We start from the raw sequence: 19,605 nt of genomic DNA on the forward strand, positions 1-19,605 counted from the left end.
GATGAAACACCCAAAATCCCCATACTGGGGAAAAATGTTTGCAAAATTGGGATTTTTTTTAGTAAAATGTCCGTAGAGACCTCAATCCTTGGATTACTTGGGCAATAAGTTATTACTTGAGGCAATGAAAATATTTTACAAAGTTGGGGGTCTCAGCTTTGCGTTTTGAGAACTCGAAAAGTTTTTCCAGTTTTTTTTTTTTTTGTTAAAAAATGCCAATATTCTACTTCACAGATCTTCTATTAAAGTTAACACAATTTATAGAAATTACACTTTAACCGCATCTACATTAAGTCTTCTTTACAGTACAGTAAGAAAAATTGATAGTGCTAGGGCAAGTTTTCTGTATAGAGAGGAAACAATGAAATTACCTTTTTTTACGAAAAAAGGCCAAAAATTGATTTTTTCACATTTTTTGATTCGCAACTCGCATAAATTTTGATGAAAGATTCGGACTTTAGCATATATCGCCACAAAAAAAAAATAGTAAATTTTATTTGCTTCCCAAATCAGTTAAAACATTTGAAATCAGTTCGGAAATGCTTTCACAAGCAACAAAAAAGAGAGCAGCATCTGCGAAAATTTCAAAAAAAAAAATTTGTTAGACAAATTTCTTGGACACTATAAAAGATATCCCGCACATTAAGGCTTTTTAAGCACTTTTCAGCTAAAAAAATTTTGACAGCCCGGACAAATTTTTGTAGATCCGAGGTGACCAACTTTGAAGGCCCACCAATGGGCGCCTGGGATCTCTAGGGCCCTGATATATAAACTGGATAACACCTCAGCTATAGCCGTGTAAAATTTCATGAAAATATCTCTATTCGCTTCTAATGGCACACTTATTTCCACTTATTTTTTTCCCCCTCCCACTGTGCGACGTCCAATTTCCGTGCCAAATATGATCGAAATCGGTCTATAACCTGATATGCATTTAGGCTTTTTAAGCACTTTCCAGCCCGAACAAAATTTTCTAGGGCCGAGGTGACCAACTTTGAAGGCCCACCAATGGTCCCTGGAGACCTCTAGGGCCCTGAAATTTTGCATATAAACTGGATAACACCTCAGCTTCATGAAGATATCTCTATCCGTTCCCAATATGGCAGACTTATTTTCACTTATTTTTTTCTCATCATACTGTGTGACGTCCAATAACCGTGCCAAGTACGGTCGAAATCGGCCTATAACCTGATATAGCTCCCATATAACCCTATCTCTCGATTTGACATCCTTAGCCCCTAGAAGATACAATTTTTGTCCGATTTAGCTAAAAACTGTAGGACTAAGAGTCACTCTAAACTGAAATGTTTGATAGTTTATGGAAAATGTGTCAATTTGGCACCACACCATCAACATTAATGCCGAGTAGTATAATTTACAGGTAGCTTTATCTAGAACGCATATTGTACTCTCTTTTATTTTTATAAACCACTTGTCTTTGAATAAACACCAAAGCAATAATGATAGGTTTTATCGATTGACTTTAAAACAATATGCACTGCAATTTAAAAGTATTAAATAACTACGTCGTAGAAAAGAATCGAAGAGTGCATTAAATGGAGTTAAGCATTCTTTGGATAGATGTATTTTTTAAATTTTCCAATGACTCATCGAAAATGGCTCGCCTGTTTGTTTTATGAGAATGTGACCTTGAATAAATGTGTCACAAATAGATGTTTTGTCTGTCATAGAATGTCTTCAAAGTGCGCAGACTATTTAACTAAATGTGTTTCATATTTTTATACCCTCGACCATAGAATGGGGGTATACTAATTTCGTCATTCTGTTTGTAACTCCAGGAAATATTCATCTAAGACCCCATAAAGTATATATTGGGTTGCCCAAAAAGTAATTGCGGATTTTTCATATAGTCGGTGTTGACAAATTTTTTCACAGCTTGTGTCTCTGTAATTGCATTCTTTCTTCTGTCAGTTATCAGCTGTTACTTTTAGCTTGCTTTAGAAAAAAAGTGTAAAAAAAGTATATTTGATTAAAGTTCATTCTAAGTTTTATTAAAAATGCATTTACTTTCTTTTAAAAAATCCGCAATTACTTTTTGGGCAAACCAATATATTCTTGATCGTCATGACATTTTAAGTCGATCTAGCCATGTCCGTTTGTCTGTCGAAAGCACGGACCACGTTTTGATATAGCTGCCATATAAACCGATCTTGGGTCTTGACTTCTTGAGCCTCTAGAGGGCGCAATTCTCGTCCGATTTGGCTGAAATTTTGCATGATTCATTTTGTTATGATTTCCAACAACTTTTCTAAGTATGGTTGAATTCGGTCCATGTTTTGATATAGCTGCCATAAAAACCTATCTTGGGCCTTGACTTCTTGAGCCTCTAGAGGGCGCAATTCTCGTCCGATTTGACGGCAATTTTGCACGACGTGTTGTGCCATTACTTCCAACAACAGTTCTAAGTATGGTTCAAATCGTTTCATAACCTGATAAAGCTGCCATATAAAGCGATCTTGAATCTTGACTTCCTGAGCCACTAGAGGACGCAATTGTTATCCGATTTGGCTGAAATTTTGCATGAGGTGTTTTGTTATGATTTCTCACAACTATGCCAGGTATGGGTGAAATCAATGCATAACCTGATATTGCTGTCATATAAACCGATCTGGGCGCCTCTAAAGGGCACAATTCCTATCCGATTTGGCTGAAATTTTACATGAGGTGTTTCGTTATGACTCTCAACAACTGTGCAAAGTATAAATCAAATAAGTCCATAACCTGATATAGCTGTCATATAAACCGTTCGGGGATCTTGACTTATTGAGCCTCTATAGGGCGCAATTATTATCTAATTTGGGTGAAATTTAGTACAACGGCTTCTCCCATGACCTTCAACATACGTGTCAAATATGGTCTGAATCGGTCTATAGTCTAATACAGCTCCCCTATAAAACGATCTCCCTATTTTACTTTCAGCCCCTAAAGGGCGAAATTCTTATTCGATTTGGCTGAAATTTTACACAATGACTTCAACAATGGTGATATAGCTCCAATAGCAAAGCAATTCTTTTCTTTTATCCTTTCCTTGTCCTTGTTTGCCTAAAAAGAGACACTGGGAAAAGAACCTGACAAATGCATGGTAGAGGGTATATAAGATTCGACCCGGACGAACTTAACACGCTTTTACTTGTTTCATATATCATTTGTTTACTAGACAAATGGCCACCTTGAAAGTAGGTTTTGTATGCTCACCTAGCGCATTGAAGTCTGGAATTCCCGGCAAGAACATACCGAAAATTTTCCAGAGTTGGTTATATCACAATTTTTTTAGAAAAAATAAAAATTGGAAATTTAGCCCATGATCATTCCAATAAACAACAGGGGCAAACTTTTCATTTATCAAAGAGTGCAGTCCGATTCCAGTTTAAGCTCAATGATAAGGCGCCTCCTTTTTATAGCCGAGTCCTAATGGCGTGCCGTAGCGCAACACCTCTTTGGAGAGATGTTTTTACATGGCATAGTACCTCACAAATGTTCCCAGCATAAGGAGGAAAAACACCACTGAAATTTTTTTTTTGATGGTTTCGCCAGGATTCGAACACGGTCTTTCAGCGTCTTTGGAGGACATGCTAACCTCTGCGCTACGGTGGCCTCCTTTTTTAGCATTATAGACATGTAAAACTCTACAAGAAGTGTTGCACTTAATACCAGTGTCTAAATTAACAATACCTTTACTTTACTTTAATTGGCTTTGGCAGAACACTTGTCCCATTAGTAGAACGTAGAATAGCGTTCCAAGTGCCGCGATCTTCTGCGCTCATTTTATAATTTATGATACTATCTTTCGAGGCGTCTCCCACCACTTGATCTTTCCATCAGGGTTTTGGTCGGCCCGGTTTGCTTGTACCACTGTGTTTGCCTTCAAAAGACTTCAATGCTGTAGTTTCTTCATCCATTCCGACAGCATGACCTAGCCGGAGCGACTGTTGTATTTTGATACGTGTAACTATGCTATCGTCGTCATACAGCTCGTGGTTCATACGACGCCTATATTCTCCATTAACGCAAACTGGTCTATATATTTTACGAAGAATTTTTCGCTCAAACACTCCAAGCACTGCCTCATCCGCTTTCACAAGTACCCATGCCTCAGAACCATATAACAACACGGGTAGTATCAGTGTCTTGTATAGTGTAATCTTCTTCTGTCGAGTGGTGGCCTTGTTTCTAAACTGCTTACTTAGGTTTTAATTTTTCACACAGTATGCTCGAGAGTATCTTTTATGCGATGGGGATGAGACTTTTTCCTCTGTAATTGGCACATTCCGTCTTGTTTCCTTTCTTGTGTACGAGACATAGTATGCTGAGGTTTCAATCATCGGGTATGCGTGCTTCTAGCCAGATCGCACAGAAAATGCATACGCCTTATCAACGTGTCGCCCCAGGTCTTAAATAGTTCAGCGAGTAACCCGTCGGCTTCTACTGCCTTGTTGTTCTTTAATCGGTTCACAGCTACTTGGACCTCGTTCTGCCTAGGAGGTAAACATTCTATACCATCATCAGGAATTGGTTCTGCCGTATCCTCTTCGCCGCCAACGTCGGGAACTAGCAGTTGGGTAAAATTTTCTTTCCATACCCCCAGCACACTATCTGTGTCAGTTAGCAGATTTCCTTCTTTGTCTCTGCAGGAGGATGTGCCGGTCTGTTTATTTCTTTGGTCGTTGTTGTTGTAGCAGTGTGTTGTACACTGGGGTGGCAGCCCTTGTCGATGAAGGAATCCATCGGGTCAATCCGGTACGTACAACCGGCTGCCACGGATCGAATTTCTTGACTTCATTCTGACTCCTGTACATCTCAATTCGCTCACACTCACGCTTTTCCAGTTCCTTTTTCTTTCTTTGAAATAGATGTTTCTCCTTCTCCGTTTCTCCCGATACTTCTCCATCATCTGGCGCGTTACTACTGATCGCTCTTTCGCTTTGTATGCCACATTCTTGGCTTCAGTAGCATTTCGACACTCTTGATCATACCATGGGTTGTTTGGCGGAGTCTTTCTATAACCAAATACGGATTTCGCGGCATTTTCCATGGATTGGGCAATGGATTCCCACTGCGCCGTAATATCATCGGGAGAATGAGTGCTTTCTTCAAGCAGTTGGGTCAGTCGAGTGGAGTAAGCCATTCAATGTCCAGCTTCCGTGCAGTGTCAGATCGTACGTTTCTCGTTACACTAAGAGGGGTACGAACCTTTGCTGCAACAAAGTAATGATCCGAATCGATGTTCGCCCCTCGGACCGATCGTACTTCTAAAAACCTGGTTGAATTCCTTCCATGTGTCACAACATGATCTATTTCGTTTCTCGTGTTTTGATCGGGTGACAGCCATGTGGCCGTATGAATCCTTCGATGTTGGAATCTGGTGCTGCTAACTAACATGTTTTTGCCGCGGCGAAGTCTATTAGCCTCAATCCATTATCGGAAGTTTCTTCGTGCAGGCTAAATTTTCACACTGTTGGACCAAAGATATTTTCCTTCCCTATTTCCGCTTTCAAATCTCCCACAACGATTTTAATATCAGCGTTCATATTCTCTTTCTAAGCGCTCGTAGAAAATATACTTGGTCTGTTCGTCCTGTCCTCCGTTGGGGCATGGGCGCAAATAAAATTGATGTTGGAGAATTTGGCCTATGCGGAATGCGTCTAGCCTCTCATCCACCGGAGGAAACCTGGAAACAAGGTGTTTCAGTCTCCGGATTTGTGGTTATTCATTGCCAAATGCATGCCACTTTTCATGGCAGCTATAATATAGGACGTCATCTCTCGGTGTTGTTGTGGAGCCCTTCCCGAGCCAACGCACTTCCTGTATGGCAGTAATGTCTGCCCTGTACTTCTTCAATTCATCTGCCAGTGCATATACTGTACCCTTATAAAGAAAGCGGACATTCCAGGTGAAGATACGCAAATAATGGTCCTTAAAACGTTTGCGGGGTTATCAACATGGAAGAGATCCGTTTCCTCTTCTTCTTCGTTTTTTTAAAGTAATTCATTAAGGTTTTCCGGTGATGGGCTACTAACCTGATGCCCCAAGCTATTTTCTAATCGTTCTATAGGTGAACTCGTACCACATTTTAGCTCATAACCTTTAACGGATTTTGACGGTAGCTACTCAGGTAATATCGCGGGGAGGTTTGTGTCCACATTTGGGGCAAAGAAAGACCAAGATAAGCAAAAATTTTGCTAAGTCAAAACCAATCAGAACCGTTGCCAGACATTTCCATTGCTTTCCCTGATCTTCTGAGTAACGAATCCTGGCACCTCCTCATAATTCTCACCATCAACCGACCACCGACTTCATAACCTCAGGGCGCCGGACGTTTGTCAATCAGAAGAAGGCAAACTGGGTCGGCTTCAAAGAGTACACCAATCACCGCTTCTGTGAGCTGACACCCCTCTCAAAGAAACCTTGTTTACCACGTACAAAACAATTGGCCGGTCTGTGGAAAGTTATGGAGCTCCAGTGTGGTCTCGTCAGCTTAGTTACATGCAGTGGAATAATATTTAGATCTCCCAGAATGCCGCTCTTCGAACTGCGATGGACTGTCTCCTCAGTTTTCACGTGGACCACCTTCATCAGGAGATGAAGATCCTACCCGTGCGAAGACATAACTACATGCTGTCAAAAGCTATACCTTCCGGTACCATCCAAATCATCATCTTGTGGATATGTATCCACCGACCACAAGCTTTAAGGTGGATTTGCATGATTTAGAGCGTGAGGTTCAGCGCTACAAGAGAGAACTTCTAGCCATCATTCATGCAGACACAGCAGCAGATGCGGTGAATAGGTAATCAGGTGATTTTGGTCCTTGGAGAATGACCTTTTCCCATTGCACCTGACGAAATTGACTTCCCCCGGCAAACTAGAGTGGTTCTGGCTCAATTACGATCCGGCGTATGTAGCCGCATCAATCTCTACAGATGAAGAATTGATGCCAACGTGCAGGATGTGTGTCCCGATTGTGACCTGACACCACACGTCACATGTTTAACTGACCAGCCAGACCCACTCGTCTCAGTCTCAGACGTCCCTGTGGACGCACCCACCTAAGCCGCAGAGCAGACGGAAGATAGAACACAACACACTGCTACAACAACAACCTACTGGGGTCCCTTATTTATCTGAAACATTGATTTGTTAAGTTTCGTGTAGATAACTCTATTCGTTCAAAAGTTCCAGAATTATTTCCAAGATTTTTCAATTTGGATGCTCTGTGCGTCATTGGATGGGGGTTTATATTCACTTTGCCATTCCGATCGCAACACATCGAAATATTCATCTCCAACATTGACGTACTAACATAAGGTAGTTCCCCCATAATGAGTCACACACCCCAACGTCGAGTGCAGGGATTCAAAGCGGTTATCAAAATTGTTATCTAGACGAATTTTAAGAAAAATTTTCCCAAGAAACAATGGGTCTTATCTCAATACCAAACTTCCTGTTCCGGTTATTAATAACAGTTATTATTAATAGATGCGAGCTACCGGGCGCGTCCACAGGTTGCGGATAGTGTAATGCTCCACCACGGAGAACCTGCAACGGCAGTCGCAAACAATTAGCACTATCGGCGGAGAGTCTCAGTGAGAGGCCGGGCGGTACCGGCTCTTGCACATATACTGAGGGCCTATGATGCTCGATATGACAAGGCGAGTTATTGGCGCCTTTAAATAACCAATGGCCACTGTTCCCGCGGCGATCGGTCCATTGGACTGAAACGAGTTTCCTCACCTACAGCAGCTTGACGAGGATCGCCACCTCCACATAAAAATGTGGCTACAACAACAACATAATCCAGCTTTTTTGTTGGCCAAAGCCTTGGCTTGATTTCACGATATATGGGTAGCTTCCCTATATTATCGCGCGGTGGGCGTAGGATATGAATATACTTCAAAATACTTCAAACTATTACATCCCATGGCAACCGGTTGTATGTTCCGGATTGGCCCGATGGAGTCTTATACCTACATCCCACGATGGAGGGTATAAAGGATGCCCTTAATTTGAATAGGACATCACTCACGATATGAGTGATGAATCCCCTCTTATCCTTAATTGGATGTTTGTGGGAAAAAATAAAGTTGTAATTCCATTGGATTTTCCAAAACTATTTAAAGAAAATCAATCCAATTTATGTTTATTCGCAGTAAAAAAAAAAAATTATTCCAAAATAAATTACTATTTAAGTATTACAACTTATTAGCTAGGCCATAATTAAAAAGAAGCAAATGAAAGTATGGTTTTAGTAACAAAGGAAAAAAACGCGCTTAACTCTATCGCTTCTAATAATACGATACAATGTGAATTGTGGGAGATAGATGTTCTTAACACATAAGGAATTGGCTGAAGATTTTTGTAAAAAAAGTAGATCAGCGTGTGACTTCAATTAACTGGTAGTAAATCTAATTGGATTTAAATTTCATCATCCAAATTAAAGTCCTCCTCGGGAAAGTCGCCTACTTCTACTGCCAATGGCGCAACAAATCCCCCATAGTTTGGGGGACAGCTAAAGTATCGTTTTCCCTGAATAGATCCATCATTTTTGCCCAAAGGTTCATCGTATTTAACACCTATGAAAATACCAGTCTTTCCTTCTAGGGAGCCATTATACATTATTGTACCACGCCGTGTGGGACATCCTTTGACGGTTACCTGACAGCGAGAACCAACTGTGCACAATTCAGCCTTTTGCTTTTCCAATGCTTCCTTTTCCAAACGTTTAGCTTCTTCTCTCTTCTGTTCCTCTTCGTTATATTTACCCATGCGGTTCTTTTTTAAGAAGCTCCGCACTGTATTCTCCTTTTGGTCGTATTGCTCCTCTGGTAATTCGAATTTTTGAACTTGTTCGTCTTGGACATCGTACAGAAAATCGTCGACAACATGAAACCGCATGTTGCTCTCAATGGGTAGTGCTCCCAACATCATGGTATCATCGGTAAGGGATGTCACTAATTCATCGCCTTTGTATAGGGCTACCTTCATGGTGCCGGCACTGCCACCGGTGATAATCTGCAGTTTTTGCTTCAGCTCACCAACTGTTATTGATTTGGCAATTTTGATTTCATATGCAACATGGTCCGTTTTAGAGTTTGTAACATTAATTTTTATAAAGTCGGAACTGTTGATTGAAATCATCTTTTCTTATTTTAGATTAAGTCTTCTTTTTATAATTGGATATTTAGGGCCTACAACCAAAACTTGAAAATTGTACAAATTTAATACCTTTGTTTTCGTGTTTCTATGCTTGCCAATAGCTATGAAAACGCAAAACAGATGACTCACAGAGATGGGGTGACCATCTTATTTAGAATGTGAATAGCATAAGTTAAAAGGTCCGATTGTGAATTTGATTTAAGTCATGTTTACATGACTGCTGTTATGGTCTGTAGACTTCGTTTTAGCCACATAAGGACGGGACGGCACTTACACAAAGTAACCATATTCGACAAAGTAACCATATTCGAGATACAATCAATCGATCACTTGACATTTCAATGCATGAAAATCAACCAACGGCAAAGAGACCTTCTTAACCAGACCCTGATAAGCCATGGTATCGGAGGACGAACCATCATTGACATTCTCAGTAAAGACAACGACAAGGTCTATGTACGCCTATACAAACACAACTAGCATACCCCCTAAGAGTGACAGTATAGACTTAGTGTCTCGTCACTTTTTATACACCTCACCGCCAGCAGACATATGGTGGTGGTTTTGACAACATGCGTCAACATAAAGAAGAAGATGACTGCTGTTATTATCGCTATTTTTGGAGGGCACTTTTCGAAACAAATTATATTTTTTAATTGAAATTATGTTATTTTGTAATCGAATTTAGTAAAATTATTCACCGCACTAAACGTCATATTTTTATAAACCCTACAACTTTGCTATCAATCGGCACACAGTCTAAAATATATGTTGTCAGCTAATTCGAACGTGTTGTGTGTTTAACTTTGATCATTTGCGATCCTCTAAATCGAGTTGCGTTGATAAATGCTTCTCTGCACACAAATCCCACAAAAGCAACACGCAAAAGTTAAAGAATTTTCAACTTTGACAACGGAAATCGAGTGTCATTTTGTGTTGCCATGCGTAAGTAGTGTTTTTAAGTGTTAATGTTGAACATTTCTAACTTTGATGCTTAGAAACACTACTCAACACTTGCACATTGCTTTTTTTGGGATTTGTTTGCAGAGGTGAATTTTTTAACGCAACGCTCAAAAACAAAGCTCAACGCTCATTCCGTTTTGGCTTTAAGATTGAGTTGCTACGAAACTAGGTTTGTAGTCTGTACGTGAACAACTGTAAAGGCCTGGTTATGCCCTCGTTAACATACCGTAAATCATGACATAATTACCAGGTAGTATACCGTAAACAGCTGAGTACAATTTTTTCTCGCGAAGTGCACTGTCTGTCAACGAGCTTTGGTTGTGTGGCGGGAAATAGTAACATACACAAAATCATAATTGCATTAATTACTGATTTTGACAGATAGTGCACTCAATATTTTGTTGTTGGGCAATTGCCACTACTTGTAGATGAATATATCTTGCTGTAAATGTAGGAAAACATGTCGGTGGTTTCGTTTTGCTTTATGAAAACGCATGCAAACGATTCCCGAACGTCTGCCGACCGTAAACGGAAAGTAGAATTAAGTAAAAACAAAATTTTACATTCCGTTTTCGTGTCAGGTGATAAAATTTGAAGTTTGAAGAAATTTGAAAACCAAAAATTAGTGTTTAGAAAAATGCTATTCTCCTTTTCTATTTCTCTATGGCATTTATTACAATTTGTTGTTAATAATAAAGGTTAATTGGGTAGCCCATCATGAAAAGTTGTATACATATACTGATTTCAAAACGGCACGCGGTGATTTGTTTGTCTTCGTGAGAAGCCGGGCGGCAACAGCTATTGGCATCTTTTAATAACCATTGTCCATAACGTTCCCGCGGCGACCGGAACTAGCTTGAAGAGAATCGCTACCTCCACATATAAATGTGGCTACAACATTATCAACAACAACTGATTTCGAAAACTGTAAATCCCTTCCCAGAATCTCTTTTGCGTCTATTGTTATGACACATTGCTCTTCCTGATGTGTTGTGTGTGTCGCAGTATAGTCCCAATCCAGACCCTGTCTCCTGAAACCCTCCTCAGTCTGCCACCGCATCCATAGTGTCCAGAACGGAAACTTGGCCGTAATTTGTCTCCCCGTGCAGCTCAGGGCGGTGACTGCCGACCCATATCCTCGTTGTTAAATGCCCTCTCAATATTCGAGAAGGCCGCCATCCTTCAGTTGGAGATACGTCTCAACTTCAAGCGTCACTGCGTCCGACCTGCCCCTGAGTTATGCCCGAAGTTCTTCGACGTCAGATCTCCCTCACCTTCAAGTCTTTCGTTGTTAAAAAGAGGTTTTGTTTGACATGTCAGATGTAACGTTTTGTAATAAGCACAATTGGCTCTTTACATTTACGATACATTTGTTATATTGGGTTGGGTTGCCCAAAAAGTAATTGCGGATTTTTTAAAAGAAAGTAAATGCATTTTTAATAAATCTTAGAATGAATTTTAATCAAATATACTTTTTTTACACTTTTTTCTAAAGCAAGCTAAAAGTAACAGCTGATAACTGACAGAAGAAAGAATGCAATTACAGAGTCACAAGCTGTGAAAAAAATTGTCAACGCCGACTATATGAAAAATCCGCAATTAATTTTTGGGCAACCCAATACATTTACGAGAGCATATATAAAAAAAAAACAGTAATGAAAAATGGGTGAAAAATAAACGCTTATTTATGTTTAGGACTGAAAGATAGCACTTACAAACAATTAATCCTAGTGATTTTTTTGAGGTTAGGATTTTCATGCATTAGTATTTGACAGATCACGTGGGATTTCAGACATGGTGTCAAAGAGAAAGATGCTCAGTATGCTTTGACATTTCATCATGAATAGACTTACTAACGAGCAACGCTTGCAAATCATTGAATTTTATTACCAAATTCAGTGTTCGGTTCGAAATGTGTTCAAATTTTGACAAATTTTGTTCAGCGATGAGGCTCATTTCTGGTTGAATGGCTACGTAAATAAGCAAAATTGCCGCATTTGGAGTGAAGAGCAACCAGAAGCCGTTCAAGAACTGCCCATGCATCCCGAAAAATGCACTGTTTGGTGTGGTTTGTACGCTGGTGGAATCATTGGACCGTATTTTTTCAAAGATGCTGTTGGACGCAACGTTACGGTGAATGAACACATTTCGAACCGAACACTGATTTTGGTAATAAAATTCAATGATTTGCAAGCGTTGCTCGTTAGTAAGTCTATTCATGATGAAATGTCAAAGCATACTGAGCATCTTTCTCTTTGACACCATGTCTGAAATCCCACGTGATCTGTCAAATACTAATGCATGAAAATCCTAACCTCAAAAAAATCACCCTTTATATTATGAAGGCAAGATTGTGATTGTATAAAAATGTTCTTATAGTTGTATTTAAGAATATAGTGTTATATTAAAGTTTTTCACATTCCGAAGGCAGAACAGGGTACCCTGCTTTACATAGCAAAAAAGTAACAGACATGAAAGTCATCAAATGTATAACAAAATGTATAAGTCCCATAACAACCCATAATCAGCTGATTCCAATCACAATAGTTCGGTATATATGATAGTTGTGAAAACAACACGTAGCTCGAGTAAATTGTTTCCTGCAAAAATAAATTATTTTCAAGGAAATTTATCGTATTTTCTTTGAAATAATGGCTGCGTTGCGAATATATCTAATATTTATCCTTTATATGGGTATATTTGCCCTCACAAACTCTCACGAAGCAAAAGATTTTGACGACACAATTTTATATAAAATTGACTTTGAAATACCAGATTTCGATCAAAATCCCGTAAATATTGGAATACGTATTATAATAAATTAGCTAAAACAAATGTAAAATCATTTAAATTTGCAGGATTTAAAAAATCAGGTACGCTCCTTCTTTACCCATGAACGGGAGAAATATGATTGTGTTATACCCTCCGTGACCGAAGCCAGAGAAGAAGCCAAATCAGATGAACCGGAACTATGTAAGTATGAAAGAGAGTTAATGGGAAGGTCAAGCAAGACTTAAAACCCAATGATTTTTCGAATTTAAATGTTCCTTTATAGAGAAACAAATCTTTTTTTGTGTGGCAGAAAGCAAATATATATAAGAAATTTACCAAATTTTTAATGTGATATTAAAATGCGATCTATGTATATGTATTTCTTATGCTTCTAGCTCCTTTCACTCTTCTGAAACCCATATTCAACAGCTGCTCCTATCGCATTGAAGCTTATTGGTCCTATGAAATCTGCCATGGGCTGCATGTTAGACAATATCACGAAGAACGAGAGGGCAAAGCAATTAAATTCCAAGAGTACTACCTGGGTAAATGGAGTAATGATAGGTCGGAAAATTTGCAAAAGGAATGGGAAGAAAGTCGTAGGGCTGGCATGAAGTATAAAACAACTAAAATTGATAATATTAAATATCCCTACTTTGAGATGGAATTCACTGATGGCACAAAGTGCGACATTATTAATGCACCACGTACCACGATTGTACGTTATGCTTGCTACCCCCATGGCAAAACTGAAATTTATTCGTTTAAAGAGACATCTTCGTGTAATTATGAAGCTATTATTTTGACATCAACTTTGTGTGTTATACCTGCTTTTCATCCAGAAGAATATAAAGAAACTTCCATAAAGTGTTTCAACTCACCTGATGATACACATAAACCCTTGAGTATGCTGCGTCAAGAATTGAATGAAATGCAATTGTCGATGGATGAATTTCCCGTCTCAAAGGAGGCCAGCGATGCAGCTTCAACAGCTGCAGAGGGTCGTATTACATTTTTGAATCGTATAGGAGATGATGTTGATAAATTGGTACTGGGTCTTACGAAAGATGGTGGGTTAACTGCCCACACCACTGATGCAAGTTCTGAAGAAACTAGCGCTTTTAAAACTCCGCCCACTACCCCCGCTTTGCAGGATCTTACACCTCTACTGGAATTTGTCAAGGGGAAAAAATGTTTAACTGGCGTGAGTTGTTTGATATTATCAAGATTTATAAAAATGTACTCGAACTAAAATCATTACAGGGTACTGGCTGGTGGAAATATGAATTTTGTTATGGCAATTATGTGCGGCAGTTCCATAAGGACAAAAAATCCGAAACTGAATTATTCCTAGGACATTTTAGTACTACTGCTCATCGTCAATGGCTTGTGGCGAATCCTGATAAAAGACCCCAACCACAGTCATCCTCTATATGGCACCATTATGAAATGGGCTCAAGGTGTGATAAAACTGGTTTGCCCCGTGAAGTTGATGTAAAGCTAACATGTAGCAGTGGTAGTTTGGGTTCTTTAAATCCCAATGCCTTATCCATGTATCTTTTAGAACCAAAGACTTGTCAATATATTCTGGTATTTGAGGCACCGATTGTATGCGCCCTAATAGGCTATACTGACGAATACGGTTTGATTGACGAAGAGAAACTGACAAAATTAGTCAATGAAAAAGAGAAGCGAGCAACATCATCCTCAGATACAGATTTTGTAGATACCACCACATCGAAAGATGAAACGCCTATTAGGTTTTAGTTAATTAATTTTATTGTGATTTTTGTGAACAACTTTTTCTTAAGCAAAGAAATTTTTAAGACTTATATGCATGTATGGGATGAAATAATAGCATATTTGCAATAAATTATTATTTCAAAGAGATCATTGTCTTGTCCAATTATTTGTTATTATTAACGAATAACTAATCATCATCCATGGGCGGGGGTAGTTCATCAGGTTTAAGTTCCAATTTTTTCATTTTATTTTCCAAAGGTTTGTCCGAATTAATCTCAGCCACAACATCTGTGAATAGTTTTTGCCATTCCCACACTTCGTCTGCTTCATCCAAAGTTTCTTGGGGTTGCAAACATTTCGTCAAGATGGATAAATCAACATCATCTATTGCTGAAAATGCATTTTGAGATAGTAAATCTGAATTAAGTTCTTTCAGAGTGACCACACGATTGACGGCAATTCTGAAAAATATTTAAGACAATCATTGATTGATGGTAAGCTATTAAAGTCGTAGTAAACAATTACGAGGGAGGTTCGGCTATTTCATTCATTAACATGTCATCCTTGATATCATCCAAATCGGGTATAATAGGTATGTCATCTATAGGTGAGTTATTATTAGGTGATTTTAAACCAAACCTTTCACTAAAAGAAATGTAAATAAAATAATTAATTTCAAAGAACTATTTTGGAAGTATTTCATTGTAAAACTTACTCTTCGAAAGATCCTTTCTTTGACCTTTTTTGGAAAAGAAATATAAAAATATATTTTTTTTTAAATCACTATTGGCATTGTGTTATAAACAAAGAATTGTATTGAATAACTCCAATGAATCCACCAAATATTTTATTTTTATTCAACTCACATATGCTCAGATTGATGTATATCCACTTTGTCTTCAGCATAAAAATCAAATTATATTATATGGCTTATTCCCAAGAAGCTAAGAATTCGGCATACTTAGCAGATCTTCAGTCAGTAGCAACGCAGAAGGCGAAGGAAAAGTATCGGAGGAGAAAAGAAGGGAGGAGAAACTAATATTCCGCAGGAAAATTAACAAGTGAAAAGAAGTGATTGTGAGCAAAGTCAAATTCGAGTCTAGAAATTCTACCAAAGAAAAGGCTTTGGAATAGCCACATCCTTCTGCAGCAACGAAAATGCAAATTTGCCCATGAACATTCCATTATGGAACAGGGACAAACTTTTCACATAGCAATGAGTGCTGTCTGTTTCAAGTCAAATCTCAATGATAAGGGAATCCTTTTTATAGCCGAGTCCAAACGGCGTGGGGAGAAGTTTTTACATGGCTGTCATAAAATTTTTTCAAATGGCATAGTTCCCCACAAATGTCGCCAGCATTAGCAGGGGATAGCCACCGCTGACAATTTTTCCTGGTGTTCTCACCAGGATTCGAACCCAGGCGTTCAGCGTCATAGTGGAATATGCTAACCTCTGCGCTGCGGTAGAAATCGGCGATGAAAAAGGGAATCAAAAACAAATAGTGTGAGGATACTATAAAGTAGAACAGATGCTTGATTTTTATATAGAATCCCTTACTCAAAATGAGTTCGGCGTAGGAGTAAACCGGCTGCATCCATTAGCGTAGATAGAGAATATCTGTATCATAAGAACCATAAACTGCTATTGGCCCCGACAGAATACCAATGCTAATGCTCAAACATATAGCAGTCTATTACCTGATGGACTCCTTCAATCAATCTCCAGCCTAGAAATACCTGAGGTGTGTAAAATGGGTCGGGTATATTCTGAAAACAGGGTCGCAAACACACTTGATCGCACTTGGTCGCAAACTGCCCAGCGAGACTCACATCGACTAAGAACCAAATCCCTGTGGATGCACCCCATTTAGTCGCAGAGTTCCTGGGTCTTGACACTCAACAGAATCAATCAGACGAAAGATATAACACAACAAACTGCCACAACAACAACAACCATCGATTTAGAAAGATGCACAACACAACAACGGCACATACCGCTATCACCACACACATTAATCCCATGGCAGCCGGTTGTTCGCACCGGATTGACCCGGGTGGATGCATACCACCAAAAGCAGATGTTGAGAAGGAACTACCTAGGAAAACAAGATCTATTAAGATCCGGATGGTGTAGTAAACTAAATTCATATCTTTCAAAGCTAAACGACATCATTCTCAACATCTGCCCTACATGCAACACAGGACCCTATGACACTAATCACCTATTTGCATGCCTGGAGAAACCTACTTATATGACTACAGGATCACTATGGACCACTCCAATCAAAGCGTCCAGGTTCCTAGAGCTAAATCTGGAGATGGTTGCAGGGTCAAAGCAATCTTAGAACGAATCAATCACTTCGCATTTAGATTTCTTTGGGAGCAGTCGCGAACAGCGTGATCGGTGTGGAGTCAATTGTTTTATTGCAGTGTGATAGTTAACTGTTACACTAGAATTTAGTTATCTGGACAGTATGAGAGTTGATTGACTCCCGAAATTCTAGTCTATAGTACAAAAAACTAATGAATCAATCTGTATTCTTACAGCAAATGTGGCTACAACAACAACAATCAACTGTTCCATTGTGTTAAATGAGGTTTTGGATTCATAAAAGTTATTGCCACAAACTGTAAGTTTATTTGGTAGAGGAGATGAATAGCGTGGCTTGTATAAGGCCTAGGTATCATTAGCAGGCCTATTTACGTTTTGTAACAAAACTGAAAGACTGGCGACAACGAAAGTATGGTATGAAACATCATCAACTGAGCCAGGATGTTTTTATGATTATATGGTCTTCTCGAAATGTATACAACTTACTTAAGTTTTCCCCCACTAGACGAATCTGCCCATCCACCTGATATTCGCCTTAACATTGGTGGACGTTTTGTATCTGATGCTGAAGGTGACATTAAACTAGAAATATCTCCAGCGCCACCAGCCGAAGAACCAGCTGTAAAGGGTGTTGAAACATTGTTACTGGTAGATGTTTGGATATCCAAATTCAAGTCCAAAGACAATTCAGCATTTGCAGAAGATGTTAGCTGTGCCGATGTAGAGTTTGATGATGTTGGTGGTGCGTCTTTAAGCACATCCCGGCTTTTGGAACGACGACCTTTACGGGCGGTTGTCTGGATAGTATATTATTTCATTATTTCATTCAGTATTGCAATTCATTTAGAACTTCCATATACCTTTCGAATTGACATTTTTAATTCCTCTGCCCAATCCATATTTGTTTACTTATTGTAATTCTTGTCAAGCAATAAAATGTATTGTTTAAGAGTTCTGTTAACTTGGTGTTATAAACAGGTTTAAGCCCTGTTTGCAGATTGGTCTCTCTACACATATACCAAAGAACAACATATGTTTTCTGTTGTCATGGTTTCGTGAACTGTTGTCATGGTGAGATCAGTACCCCAATGAGATTTTAAACGGCTATAGCCCTTTCAATATTGGTAATGAGTATGGTGGCGCACAAACAAAATTATTGCCATAATTCAAAAAGTTATCCTTAAAACGGATCCACTGTCTGCTCTAATTAGCCATATTGCTCAGCGGTTAGTTGTTTCGACTATAAATAGGTTAGAAGCCCCTATTCCGTCACGGGATAACTATGAGCATCACGCAGGCTGGAACTTTTAACTTCAATCTGTGTGGCGTCTTCACGAGAATCTTAGTTGGGAGGTACCGGGCGAGTCCGTGACTGCCGTTGTAGCTACTCCGTATGGAGCATTACACTATCCGCGACCTCTTTTGCGGGTGTAGGTAACTGGTCCGGCGCACTCAATATTTAAGTAAGAGTCAGTTCCATCTGACTCCCCAATGAGAATCTTATCTCGAAGCAAGAATGATGTCAAAATAAAACTAAACTAGCTTAAGAATACTAAAGCAACAGGAGTCAATGGATTGCCAGCTGAGTTATTAAGGACCATAGAGGACGGATTAGTTTAATTTTGATGGGCCAACGGAGCATGAGTTTACATTAATTTCCAAGAAATTGGGAAGTCGTATAGGCATCCCACTGGTGTAGCGTTTTTCAGGTGAAGGTCTTGGCGTTCCCAAATTTACTGGAGAGAAAAAATTTCTTTGGAATCTTGGAAAAAGTCATCAGGCTCCGCTGGGTTCTGGGTCATCAAGAAGTTGGGAGAACGAGTCGGTCGATAAAGCCAGGATTGGAGGACAGCCAATCCCACTACTGACTCAGTGGCATCTACCCTTTGGGAGCTTCTTGGTAAGGTGGCGGCTTTTTACGATAACCGCGGGAATGTGGCGGGGGACATAACTTATGCTGGGGCTGAGGAAGTATGATCTCACACTACTGGCAGAAGTACGAGTAGGTGAACAATTAGTTGCCGATGAAGATTGGCACTTAATATTTTAGTAAGAGTCAGTTCCATCTGACCGCCCACTGAGACTCTTATATCGAAGCAAGAATGAAGTCGAAATAACACTAAACCAGCTTAAGAATACTAAAGCAACAGGAATCAATGGATTCCCACCTGAGTTATTAAGGACCAGAGAGTTATTAAGGACGTTCTGTATAAACGGATTGGTCTCATTCTGATGGGCCAATAGGGCATGAGTTTACATTAATTTCCAAGAAATTGGGAAGGCGTATAGGCATCCCACTGGTGTGGCGTTTTACAGGCGAAGGTCTTGGCGTTCCTGAATATACTGAAGACGATGTCAGGTGTCGATGAAGAGGAAAAAATTTCTTTGGAATCTTGGTAAAGTCGTCAGGCTCTGCTGGGTTCTGGGTCATAAAGAAGTGGGGAGAACGAGGCGGTCGATAAGCAAGCCAATATTGGAGGAAAGCCAATTATGCTAATGATTCAGTGGCATCTTCCCTGCGGGAGATTCTTGGCGGCTTTTTACGATAATCAAGAAGTGGTGAGAACGAGACGGTCGAAAATCAAGCCAGGATTGGAAGAGAGCCAATCACGCTACTGACT

The 19,605-nt window shown here is 39.5% G+C and overlaps 3 protein-coding genes across 3 annotated transcripts; 1 reads left to right on the forward strand and 2 right to left on the reverse strand.

Annotated features, from left to right (window-relative positions):
• Window positions 1-8,108: 8,108 nt before the first annotated feature.
• Window positions 8,109-9,398, reverse strand: LOC106083706 (tubulin-folding cofactor B). Its single transcript, XM_013246907.2, has one exon. The coding sequence runs from the start codon at window positions 9,154-9,156 to the stop codon at window positions 8,434-8,436; it is 723 nt and encodes a 240-aa protein (XP_013102361.1). The 5' UTR covers window positions 9,157-9,398; the 3' UTR covers window positions 8,109-8,433.
• Window positions 9,399-12,672: 3,274 nt separating this feature from the next.
• Window positions 12,673-14,799, forward strand: LOC106083700 (endoplasmic reticulum lectin 1). The gene is made up of 4 exons (XM_013246894.2): window positions 12,673-12,929; window positions 12,996-13,110; window positions 13,305-14,113; window positions 14,173-14,799. Exons 1-4 carry the CDS (start codon window positions 12,789-12,791, stop codon window positions 14,674-14,676), a joined length of 1,569 nt encoding a protein of 522 aa, XP_013102348.2. The 5' UTR covers window positions 12,673-12,788; the 3' UTR covers window positions 14,677-14,799.
• On the reverse strand, window positions 14,713-18,002 carry LOC106083705 (intraflagellar transport protein 43 homolog). Its single transcript, XM_013246905.2, has 5 exons — window positions 17,845-18,002; window positions 17,471-17,781; window positions 15,368-15,391; window positions 15,178-15,297; window positions 14,713-15,113 (listed from the first exon to the last, which is right to left on the reverse strand). Exons 1-5 carry the CDS (start codon window positions 17,881-17,883, stop codon window positions 14,840-14,842), a joined length of 768 nt encoding a protein of 255 aa, XP_013102359.1. The 5' UTR covers window positions 17,884-18,002; the 3' UTR covers window positions 14,713-14,839.
• Window positions 18,003-19,605: the final 1,603 nt, after the last annotated feature.

This window comes from Stomoxys calcitrans, chromosome 3, assembly GCF_963082655.1.
Source record: "Stomoxys calcitrans chromosome 3, idStoCalc2.1, whole genome shotgun sequence".
NCBI lineage: Eukaryota > Metazoa > Arthropoda > Insecta > Diptera > Muscidae > Stomoxys > Stomoxys calcitrans.